This window comes from Bombus affinis, chromosome 18, assembly GCF_024516045.1.
Source record: "Bombus affinis isolate iyBomAffi1 chromosome 18, iyBomAffi1.2, whole genome shotgun sequence".
Taxonomy (NCBI): domain Eukaryota; kingdom Metazoa; phylum Arthropoda; class Insecta; order Hymenoptera; family Apidae; genus Bombus; species Bombus affinis.
The window spans coordinates 4,772,171-4,784,601 of NC_066361.1; the positions used below are offsets into that span (position 1 = coordinate 4,772,171).

Sequence of the window (12,431 nt, forward strand, 5' to 3'; positions counted from 1 at the left end):
AAAATATTTAATCCTAATTAATATTCATTTAGCCTTTTATTCATATTACACAATAATTTGAATTTTAAGTACTACATTCGTAACATTTAAAGGAAATTATAAAATACTATTTTATTATAAATCATGTTTTCATTAGAAAAAGCAGTGTAATATTACATACAGATGTATTAACAAGTATGTAGTGTGTAAATAAATGGTCAATATTTTTTATAAATATTTTTCTTGTTTGACATGAAGTTTAATGAAAAAGCAATATAATATAACACTATAAGCTAACAACATAAGAATTAATGAATAATTAAATGTTGTATGTATGTATATGATGCTTTATGTATTATCACTCGTCATCGTCGCGAATACCACCGCCTGGTACTTTTGGTCCTCCTGCACGTTTTGCCATTATAATCTGATTGACTTTAAGTACAGTACACGCAACCCCAACAGCATATTTTAAACCCCATTGTTTTGTTAAGAACAAATCCAAAATTCCAGCTTCCACTGTATCTATAAGACCTGCTTTTTGCTGTAAATAAATATAGTTTTCTTTAACATGCACTATTTTTACATGAAATTATTGAAATTTTACAAAAATTTTAAGCAGATACATAGCAGAATACGTACATCAATGTCAAAACCATAATTCTTTTTGTCTTCCTTATGTGCAGCATAAAGTTTGGATAGAAGTTCAGATGCATGACTTCCACTATTTTCCGCTAAGGTTTTTGGGAAAATTTCCAAAGCTGTTGCAAATTTGCGTACTGCGTACTGTTCTAAACCTGGTAAAGTATCTGCGTATGTACTGAGTTGTGCGGCAAGTTCAATTTCTGTAGCACCTGCTCCTGGAACAAATCTCCCATCTCTTGTTATTCCTTTAAATGTATTGACTCCATCATCAATAGCCCGTTCAATATCATCCATATAATTTTCTGTGGATCCCCGAATAAGTATAGTACTAACTCGACTATCTTTGCCATTTATTGCAAACTTTACTACTATAGTGTCTCCAACTTCGTCGATATATACTGAATCTGCATACCCTAATTCTTCTTTCGATGGTGGAATCTCAAAGCAAAAATGATTAGTTAAATCTTTACAATATGTTTAAAAGATAACCATTACAAGAAAATTATTTACCAATTTTGGAAGTGCAGTAGCACCAACAGTTTTACATAATCTCCTAACATCAAATTTGCTAGGTATACGAACAGCCATTATATTATATTTGTTCATGTAGTGTAAAGCCATATCTCCAAACTTTCCTCCTGAAACAATCACAGTAGCTCCACTATCAGCAATTGCTTTTATTTGAGATTCTAATAAGGATTCCTCTCCTCTAGAGAATTTCATCAGTTCATCTGCTGTTTTTATCAATACTGTTCCTTTTGTTTCAGTTTGTATAACGTCTATAGCACAAGTATAGACAGCAATTTTGGTATTATCTTTTCTTGTAACGTCTCCTTCAACTTGCCTCTTAAATACCATTCCCTGTACAACTTCAGAACTAGATATACCACTTCCCAATATTTTACAAACACGTACATTATCCACATTAAAAGTAGATTTTTTTGGTAAAATAGAAACACAAGCTTGTGCAACAAGAGAAGTAAGAGGTTCTTCATTTCCATATTGCTTACTCATAATAGCTGTCTTAATTCCCAGTTTTATTTGTTTTTCATCTTGATAATCTTTTACTTCATAGCAGACTAATGTTGGTAATATTTGCAAAGCTTTTTCCAAGGAAGCTTCATATCCTTCAACTATTTCAGATGTAGTAATTCCCTAGTATATAAAATGTTTATACCTTTTTAGTATATTTGTAATTTGTAAAATTAGCAAATAATATCAGCACTTATAATTTTGAAATTTTACCAAACGAAGTAGTTCTTCTGCAGCTTCAAGAAGTGCTCCAGCAAAAATTATTACAAAATTGGTACCATCACCGACTTCTGCTTCTTGCATTTTTGATGCTAGAACTAACAATTTAGCAGCTGGGTGTTCAACTTCTAATTCATTAATAATTGTTGCAGCATCATTTGTGATAAACAATTTCTCTATATGATTAATTATCATTTTATTCATGCCATTTGGACCATAAGCAGTCCTTACAGTTTGTGCAAACTGCTTACATGCTGTTATATTTCCATATACTGCTTCTTCCAAACCTGAGAAATACTGATTAAAGAGAAAATGCATATTAGTTATGATTATGAATATTATATTTAATTACTTAGCTGTACTTTAATATTAACCAAAATAAATTAAAAATCAAAATTTTTGGTTCTACTTGGTCTTTGGTATTGCTTAAAATTATTACTTTGAAATTATTAATCACATTTAAAACATAAAAACATTTAGAAGTTCGTCATGTAATGATTCCAAACTTATTCATAAATTTATTATTGAAATTTACATACAATTATATTAACAATCTATAGGCTATAACCCGGCTGTAAATAATATAAAAAATAAATTTAAAAATATCGGAATTTTTTAATTTATTAAGAATATTACATTTTTAAGCATATTATAGAAACATGTACGTCAAACGAATATAATATGTCTATAAAAGGTAATGTTTGATGAAACATTGTGTCATATTCCAAAGAAGACATCTTTTGAGATACACGTAATTATTAAAAAGTATTTTATACTTACGCGGGCACCTTCTTTGAGCATTTGGGCCATGCCCGGTGCTTTTGGTACATGCAAAGCCATGATTATTTTTATAAAAATTAGTAGGTCCTTATATTTCACGTGCAATTCAGTATTAATACCCTAATTTAACTTTCCGCTATAAATGATGAAGAACCCAAATCTTTCTTTCGAGGTTTCTACTATAACGACATCTCTCAGTGCTAATTCTAATTTTATAACTAGACAAATTTTAATGTAAGTCAATACCTTTTTTAAATCTTGATGTTAGATAAATTATTTTTTAAATAAATAGTTACGATTTATTTAAATTTAAAGAAATATTTGTGTAAAAATTGAAATTATATATGTCATATGAGTTCTAAAGCTCCTATTTATCCAAATATACATCTTTACGAAAACTAGCCTTAAGGGATAGGCTTAAAGTTGGAAACTGATAAAATTTATTAAGACGTAGGAAAAGTATAATAATTTATTTGAAGAATTACTAAGCGTATCGCATTGACGGAGGTTATTATCAAAAATTGGTAATTTGATTTCATAGCTTTAATACTTTTAAATATTGCTATTGAACAATCGAAGACAGAAATGTTGTGTATTTTAATACTTTATTTTAGTATTTTATACGAAATTCTGTTGCCTTCGTCTGTTATGGATATGGTGACCACCAATTTACAACAACAACGGCAAATTACGGAGCAGCTACGACGCGAAGCTGCTTTAAAACGAATCACAGTTAGCAAAGCTGTTGAAGATATCATGAAATACATTACAGAACACGAGCAAGAAGATTATCTTTTGGTTGGTTTTTCATCACAGAAATCGAATCCCTTTCGTGAAAGAAGTTACTGTACCATTTTTTAAACTTGCATGTTTAAAGTAAAAAACGAATCATTTTAATTTTTTTCCTTTAAGTATTCGTATTTTGATATGTTTAATTTATTATATGATTAGAATGAAATATCGAGTCTATTTGTATCATCAATATTCAAACATTCATTTAACTACCTTAAGTTGATTAACTTGGGCCATCATTATTATTGTTTCTATGCATATTTTGATATTTATTTCATGTAAACATTAAACTTTAGAATTATTTATGCATTAATAGTTTATATTTGAAGAATTTCTAGTATATTTACTAATGCTTTATTATAATTCTATTGGCCTATAAATTACCATGAAATACATACGCACAAAATATTTCTAATATGTATCAATATTATCTGCATATGCATAAGTATATATGCGATACAAAAGTGAAATGTTATTTTGTACAATGTTGATCTTATGAAACGTAATATTTTTTAAATATGAGAACCTGTTACTCTACAAAGTATATTATAGTCTATTTTTCATTCAGTCTACATAATCAAAGTTGAAATTAAATACTTCAAATGCCTAATGTATGTTTAATGTACTTTTGTACAATTTATTTTGCTAATTACATATGCTTATATAACAATGAACTTGTAAAACTTAAATTGTAATACAAAATAAAAACATGTTATAAAAAATATAAATTCTAGTTTTTATTATATTATTATTATATACCTATTTTAGTGTTATTTAATGAAATTAACAGTTACTTATTTTTTTAGTTAAAAGTATAAAAGTATACCTGATGTTGTGACTTTTGCATCATATTAGCAGAAACATCAGTTGTGTGGCTATGTAAAAATTAATTAGAATTTTTAAAAACAATATTAACAGTTTAATATATGTATAAAAATGATGGTAAAATAACATTTACAAAAGATCTTTACTTCAAGAAACATTGTGAGCATAATAACTTTGAAATTTAATATCAGTGGATGAATAAATATAAGCATAACCTGGAATTTCATACTTCTCACTTTACATGAATTATTATTATCAATAATTGTATAAAAAGAAAATTTTTCTAACCTGTAATTCTTCAGGTAAGTACTTAAAAGACGGATTTATTTGTTTAAGTAATATAAAAAATATAATACTTTATTTATAGATAAGAAATATGTTCTCAATTAATTTGGTAACTTTAGATAGTTATCAGTCAATTCCATTATTAGGAGTAGATGTAACATTTTCAGACTTTCGAGGAAATGAAATTAGACAAGTCCCAGTTATCAGGATATTTGGATCTACTCCTTCTGGTATAATCCTCCTTCGTAATTTATTAATATGTAATACTTACTAATAAATACTTAAATAATAATTATTTATCTTTTATTTTTAATTGTATTAAGGAACAAAAACATGTTTACATATACATGGAGTATTTCCATATATGTACATACCATGTACAATAAACAATAATGTTAATAGTTACATGTACAAATTGGCAGCAGCGATAGATTCTGCAATAAATGTATCTTTGGGATCTGCAATATCTAATACTCAGCATGTTTATAAAATTCAACAAGTTTCTGGAATGTAAGAATATTAAATATATTGCATATTATTATTACATATATATACATATATATATATATATATTTATATATTTATATAAATTTGATTACATAAAATCTTTTTTCTAGTCCTTTTTACGGATATCATGAAAAGGAACATTTGTTTTTAAAAATTTACTTTTACAATCCAGCTATGATCAAACGAGCAGCTGACTTATTACAAGTATATAGTATTTGTGCTTGTAATTATCTTTTTATATTTATTAAAGAATGCAGAAATAATAGCAAATATTCTTTTTTAGAATGGAGTAATACTTGGTCAAAGTTTACAACCACATGAAGCACATATACCTTTTATTTTGCAATTTATGATTGATTATAATCTATATGGTATGAGTTTAATAAACTTAAAAGATGTTAAATTTAGACAATGCATACATACAAAATTAGAAGAAAACTCAGAAAATGAAAGTTCATCAAATTTATTTGATTCACAAAAACACCTCCCAGCATTTATTGTTAAACAAAGCACCTGCAAATTAGAAGTAGATGCACAAGCATGTGAAATACTCAATAGACAAGAAATTCAAAATGATTTGGATTTAAATCCTGGTATTGCAGCCATTTGGAATGAAGAGAAACATAGAAGAGAAGCAAAGGATTTAGAAAATGTTGAATCACAATTTTTGTATTCTAATACTAGTAACAGAATTTATGATTTAACAGAGAATGATATTTATCAAGAAGAAAGATTAAGGAAAAGATTGGAGTCTATATCACAGGTATAGTATTAGATTATTTTTAAAATTTTCATATTGAAAAATATAAGTCTAATTCATTTGTACTCTTAGATCAGTGAAGATATAACTTCAAAAACACCGAAAACACACAATTATCCTTTAGAAATGGATGATGAAAATAACTCATTTAGTGCTTCATATGTTCCAAATCATTTAAAATCATTAATGCTAAATAAAGAAACTAAAGATGAAACGTTTTTAAATAATAGTTTATTAGAATTTGATAACTTTGAGATAAAAGAAAATTTACCCCAAGATAAAACAATAGAAAACACTATTTGTAAGTAATTATACAATAAGTAGAATTTTCTACTAAACATTTTCTTGTTAAAACTATATATTAAAATTTTTATTTGTAAATATATACACTTGTATCTACATGTACATATATACTTATTTGTTTTAGTGGACTCTGAAGATATGTATTTGGTTGAAATATTGGCTGATTTAAGAGAAGAAAATGAAGAAGAGAAGATTATAGATAACGATAGCATGTTAGGTTCTCAATTTTCTATGTTGAATAATGAAATTAAAGTGGACAATGAAGATGATGAAATTGAAGATTTGAACATTACAAGTTTGGATTTGAGCCTTAGTTCGTGGAACTCAGTTATCACTGAAATTGAAAGTAAGATGACAGAAGATAACAAACAAACAAATGATATAACTGAACATAATGCTGAAAGTACTTCTTCAAGAGATGTTCCTCAATATGATGGCCCAAGCGATTTAGTTTTAAAAAATAAAAAGCAATTAATATGGCAGCTTACTAGAAATAAAATAAAGGAGGGAAAAAAAGCATGTACAAAATTGGATAAATATGCACTACATTTCAATAGTAATATGATATTAAATGAATTAAAATTTATAAATATTCAAATAAATCTTAATTTTTTACAAAATCAATTAATGATTCCACAAGGAACTATATTTGATATTAAATTATCTAAATATTTTACATTTTATCAGAAACAAACTCGAGAATTTGAAAGTAAACGTAAAAAAACGTCACAAACTACTGAAAAAAAGTTGTCGTATTATAAAGATATAAATATTTATAAATTAGATCACAAAGATTTAGATGTTTATGATATAGATGAGATCGAATATACATTAGATAAGTGTAAACATTTAAAAAATTCAATAGATTTTGGAAACAATCCTAATGAATCATATATCATGAATAGTGTTTCAAATAAATTAAACATACCTGCACTTGATGGTAATGCTGATAATAGTTCCAGTGATTCTGAGGTAGATCGGGATACTACCATTAACAAGGAAGAAAAGCGCATTTGTGTTTATAAGCCAAATACAAAATTTAAAAGTGACAAGGGTGTTGTTAATATTTCACTGATAAAACGAAGGCTTGAATTGGAAGATTCTAATTTGCAATCTCCTTATAAGCGATGTAATACCATTGGAAGTTATTTACCAAATGAACCATATCATACCCCAACTAAAGCAAAATTGGTACATAGCCCATGTTCTGTCTCAAAAAAATATTCTTCGCTTGATATAAAAATAGTGTCTCCAAAAATAGATAAAAATATTAGAAATAATGAATCTTGTAGTTCAGAATTTAGTTATAATACTTTGAAACGAAATAATCAACATTTATTTCATGATAAAATAGATAATTTAGCTTTAGAGGAAAATCAAGGTAAGTAGTATATTATTGTTATGCATCATTTCAAATATATCAAACTATGTTTTAGATAAATTATTTTACATTTTTTTCAGCATTCTTTACACATAATGAAACTTCAAATATTGGCAAAACGGGATCAGTTATTCTTAAACACAAAGACAGGTAAATGTTACAAATATGACTATATTTTTATTTTACAAGAATGTTTTATATAAAATTTGATTTTTAATGTTAGTAGTTCAAATGTACATGAAGAGTTAATTAATTTTGAAAAAGAAGATAATGTATTAAAAACAAATTTTGAAACACAAATTATTCCTAAAAATAACAAACAGATTTGTAAAAAATTAAGTTTTATGAATATTAATAATGAAGAAATTAGTTCTGTAAAGGATAATATATATTTCGAAAACTTATCTCTAACAAAAGAAATCATAGATAATATACATAAAAGCAATGATTCCATTAGTATTTCCATAGTGAATTCTAACTGTCATGGAAATTCTATAAAACTACACACAAGAGAGAATGAGAAAGTTAATTATAAATATAATTTACCAAGTACATCAAAAGATAACACCAATTTGTACTTAGACAATACTTCAGACCAAATGTCATTAAAACATAAAAATATAGATGAAGATGAAGATGAAGATGAAGAAGACGTTTGTAATATGACATATACACAATACCTTAATGGTAAATTAGAATCGGAATCAAATACCCCAAATATCATGGCACTAAAAGATATAAGTGGTACAGAAACTAAGTTGATTACTATTACAAGTAAATTTAATTCACCAAGCAGAGAAAGAATCATAAACTCTATGAAGATGTATGATATTTTAGAATCCAAATTCAATTCATTATTTTTCAGCAACAAAATTGATTTGATAAAATTTATGCAAAGAAAAAATTTAAGTAATAATGGTATTTACAAAGTAATTCCATTTAAATGTAGTTTAGATAGAGTTACGGGTATTAAACTCTGGCGTCGAGTGCGAATAAATGAATTTTATCCTTCTGGATCAAGTATAAAATCTTGCAATATAAAGAGAGTTCTTGCAGGATACAATGCGTTAATAATTCATCCTCTTATTCAGCCACCAACATCGAAAAATGTTAAAACTTGGTTACAAGCTAAAAAGCATTTATCGAAGAAGAACAATAATCATGAAGTAAAAGATAATATTGATGTTCCAAGAGATATAAAAGAAAGCAATATTCTGAACAAAATACTTGCTAATAATCGATATATGAAATCACAGTGTTCTGGCAGTTCAGAGCATTCAAGCAAATCTAATAATAGTTTTAATTCTTCTTTACAAAAAATGCTTGAAAATCCATTATTATACAAGAATAATGATACACCACAATATCTAGGTATTTCATATGGACAAATTGAATATACTCTAAAAGGCCATAGTAGTAATATTGAAAATGAAAATCGTCAAAATGCCAAAGGCTTAACTGTGGTAATACTATCATATCAAATGCAATTATAAGATAATATCATCATATCAGACGTTATTAAAATTTTCTTTAACTATTGCAGCATCAATATCTGACAATATTAGCAGTAGAAATACACGTTATTACACGTGATAAATTTCTCCCTGATCCAAACCATGATCCAATTGGAGCAATATTCTATGCTATTCATAATGATGTTCCATTATCTTCAAAAATTGAACAGATAGAGCATGGTATATATTAGAATTAGTGTATTTCTTTCTTAATTATTTTTTATAATCATGTATAAAACTAACTATAGTACTACTTTAGGTGCTATTCTTGTAAGTTCATTAACCCAAAATACGAAAGTAAAAAATATACATTCAGCTAATACATGTACTACATCATATGTATCAACTGAAGAGGATTTACTAAATAGTCTTATAATATTAGTTAGACATTGTGATCCAGATATTTTAATTGGTTGGGAGATTGAGTCTCTTTCATGGGGATATATCTTTCATAGAGCTTCTCATATTGGTCTAAAAGATTTTATGTGGCAAATTTCAAGAATTCCAACTGCCCCTCCAATATCTAAAGGACAAGCATCTGATAAAGATAATTTCAGTGATGCAAAAATCTCAGGTCGAATTATCCTTGATGTTTGGAGAATAATGAGACATGAAATAGCATTATTAAATTATACATTTGAGAATGTTATGTATCATGTAATGCGTGAAAGAGTGTCATGTCCTACTTTTCAGGTTTTAACTAATTGGTGGAATCATAAAAGTGTAACAATACGATGGAGAGTTATTACTCATTATGTCATACGAATTGTGGGTACATTGAGAATATTAATCCATCTTGATATTATTGGTTTGTATCAGTCATTACTTTTTCATTCTTTTTTATAATGTAATGTTCTGTTTCTTATATAATATCTCAACAATATCTTAGGTCGAACTTGTGAACATGCACGACTTTTCGGAATACAATTTTATGAAGTTTTTTCAAGAGGTTCTCAGTTTCGAGTTGAATCAATGATGTTGAGGCTTGCAAAACCTTTGAATTATATTTCAGTTTCACCCTCTATACAACAAAGAGCCCGAATGCGCGCACCTGAATCTCTACCACTTATTATGGAACCACAGTCCACATTATACACTGATCCATTGATTGTCTTGGATTTTCAAAGTTTATATCCAAGCATTATTATTGCTTATAACTATTGCTTCTCTACATGTTTAGGTCGTGTAGAGCACATTGGCCAGTAAGTATAATATCAATATTCCTATATGTTTATGATAAAAAGAGCAGTATAAAATCAATACTATTTTTATTTCTTCTAGTTATGAACCATATGAGTTTGGTGCAACTACATTAAAAATAAAAAAAGATACTGCTAAGAAACTATTTGGAAAAATAAATTTTGCACCCTGTGGTGTAGCTTTTGTAAAACCAGAAATAAGAATGGGAATATTACCGCGTATGCTTACAGAAATTTTAAATACTCGATTAATGGTAAAAAAGTCTATGAAACTTCATGGGAATGAAAATCACGCATTACAACGTATTCTTCATTCACAACAATTAGGGCTTAAGTTAATTGCAAATGTTACTTATGGTTATACAGCTGCTAATTTTAGTGGCAGAATGCCTTGTATTGAAGTATGTCAGACATATATCACATAATATTTTTATGAATTTTTTGCAAAGTTAATTATAATTATTATTAATTAAGATAGGGGACAGTGTTGTTAGTAAAGGAAGGGAAACATTAGAACGAGCAATTAAAATAGTAGAATCTACACCTAAATGGGGAGCTGAAGTTGTTTATGGTGATACAGATTCGTTATTTATTCTTTTACGTAGAAAATCAAGAGAAGAGGCGTTTGCAATAGGAGCTGAAATTGCTGATACTGTTACTGCAGCTAATCCTCCTCCTGTAAAACTTAAATTTGAGAAAGTTTTGCAACCATCAATATTACAAGTAAGGTTTTATTAATATTATTAATAAATAATATATTAATAATAAAAATAAATAAATAATTATAAATAAATTAATTAATTAATACGTATAACATTCTACAATATTTTTTCATATTCAGACTAAAAAAAGGTACTGTGGTTATATGTATGAGTCTCCAGAACAGAAAGAACCTGAATATTTAGCAAAAGGTATTGAAACTGTTCGTAGAGATGGTTGTCCAGCTGTAACTAAGGTAAGTAAATGAATTAAAATAAGATAAATAAATGAAGAAATGGTAATATGAAAATATCAATATTAAATTTTGATTAATTAAATTATTATTAATTAGAATTATTAATTAATTATTAAACATTTTAGAATTAAATTAAATTTTTAATTTCAGATACTTGAAAAAACATTGAAAATCCTATTTGATACAAAGGATCTCTCTTTAGTAAAACAATATGTTACTAGACAATTTGATAAAATTTTACGTAAAAGAATATCAATTCAAGATTTAACATTTGCAAAGGAATTTCGTGGCTTGAATGGTTACAAAATCAGTGCTTCTGTACCTGCATTGGAGTTAACACGAAGATTGATGCGCAAAGATCCACGGGCGATACCTCGTATTGGCGAAAGAGTACGATATATTATAGTGGCTGGAGCCCCAAATCAGCCACTAATTCAGTGTGTACGAACTCCAACAGAAGTAATTTTAGATGAAAGTTTAAGTCCAAATTCGATATACTACATAACAAAAGTTATTATACCACCACTTAATCGGTGTTTAAATTTAGTCGGCGTTGATGCTAATACATGGTATAATGAATATTATATAATATGCTTTTATACTATGTCTATTTGTAATATTTGTTCTGAAATATTATCTTTTAACTTTCCTCTATCATTAGGTATACAGAAATGATCCATCGCCAAACACCTGATAAAATAATTAATTTATGTGCGAACAATCAAAAGCTAACTATTCGACAATTTTTTAGTACTGTTATATGTGCTGTTTGTGAAAATCAAACGCAAAAAGATATTTGTATGAATTGCATGTCAAAGCCAAGTCAAACAATCACTATTCTACATGAAAAGTTAAGATGGTTAGAACGTACTTATCACGAACTTAATATGGTACGTATAATTTTTATATTTTATTTTTTTTGTATAGATATAAAGGACATTGATATAAAAATGTTTATTTTTTTCTAGATATGTCAGTCTTGTACTGGCTACTTGGATGACCCGAAATGTGAATCTTTAGATTGCCCGGTTTTATATCGATTGATGCAAGCTCGAAGAGATCTCGTTCAAATACCTTATTTAAATAATATTATTCATAATATGTAATGGTATTTTCTATATAAAAGGAAAAATCATGAAATAATAATTTTTATCCAATACACTATATCTTCATATTTTTATAAAAGAGATTACAAATTAAATACCACTTTTTTAATATTATAATCACATTGTATGTTAATTATTATAACATAGAG

The 12,431-nt window shown here is 27.1% G+C and overlaps 3 protein-coding genes and 1 long non-coding RNA gene across 8 annotated transcripts; 2 read left to right on the top strand and 2 right to left on the bottom strand.

Moving 5' to 3' along the window:
• Nucleotides 1-17: 17 nt before the first annotated feature.
• On the bottom strand, nt 18-2,835 carry LOC126926517 (T-complex protein 1 subunit theta). The gene is made up of 5 exons (XM_050742831.1): nt 2,656-2,835; nt 1,870-2,172; nt 1,135-1,779; nt 622-1,062; nt 18-523 (listed from the first exon to the last, which is right to left on the bottom strand). Exons 1-5 carry the CDS (start codon nt 2,713-2,715, stop codon nt 338-340), a joined length of 1,635 nt encoding a protein of 544 aa, XP_050598788.1. The 5' UTR covers nt 2,716-2,835; the 3' UTR covers nt 18-337.
• A 188-nt stretch (nt 2,836-3,023) lies between these two features.
• LOC126926532 (guanine nucleotide-binding protein subunit gamma-1) lies at nt 3,024-4,175 on the top strand. Its single transcript, XM_050742865.1, has 2 exons — nt 3,024-3,179; nt 3,270-4,175. The coding sequence occupies exon 2, from the start codon at nt 3,304-3,306 to the stop codon at nt 3,514-3,516; it is 213 nt and encodes a 70-aa protein (XP_050598822.1). The 5' UTR covers nt 3,024-3,179; nt 3,270-3,303; the 3' UTR covers nt 3,517-4,175.
• A 220-nt stretch (nt 4,176-4,395) lies between these two features.
• Nucleotides 4,396-4,666, bottom strand: LOC126926537 (uncharacterized). Its single transcript, XR_007714672.1, has 2 exons — nt 4,561-4,666; nt 4,396-4,487 (listed from the first exon to the last, which is right to left on the bottom strand). It is a non-coding gene; the product is annotated as an uncharacterized LOC126926537 (long non-coding RNA).
• Nucleotides 4,437-12,399, top strand: LOC126926507 (DNA polymerase zeta catalytic subunit-like). 5 transcript variants are annotated; one of them, XM_050742804.1, is made up of 19 exons: nt 4,437-4,574; nt 4,640-4,787; nt 4,881-5,067; nt 5,175-5,268; nt 5,348-5,435; nt 5,667-5,827; nt 5,897-6,125; nt 6,252-7,508; nt 7,589-7,658; nt 7,732-8,971; nt 9,052-9,202; nt 9,282-9,830; nt 9,912-10,224; nt 10,304-10,622; nt 10,696-10,944; nt 11,063-11,176; nt 11,327-11,745; nt 11,838-12,066; nt 12,145-12,399. In XM_050742804.1, exons 2-19 carry the CDS (start codon nt 4,649-4,651, stop codon nt 12,280-12,282), a joined length of 5,946 nt encoding a protein of 1,981 aa, XP_050598761.1. In that variant the 5' UTR covers nt 4,437-4,574; nt 4,640-4,648; the 3' UTR covers nt 12,283-12,399. The 5 variants fall into 5 exon arrangements, with proteins under 5 accessions (XP_050598761.1, XP_050598758.1, XP_050598759.1 ...); XM_050742801.1 differs by having other exon boundaries at nt 5,348-5,827; XM_050742802.1 differs by having other exon boundaries at nt 5,348-5,827; nt 7,735-8,971.
• Nucleotides 12,400-12,431: the final 32 nt, after the last annotated feature.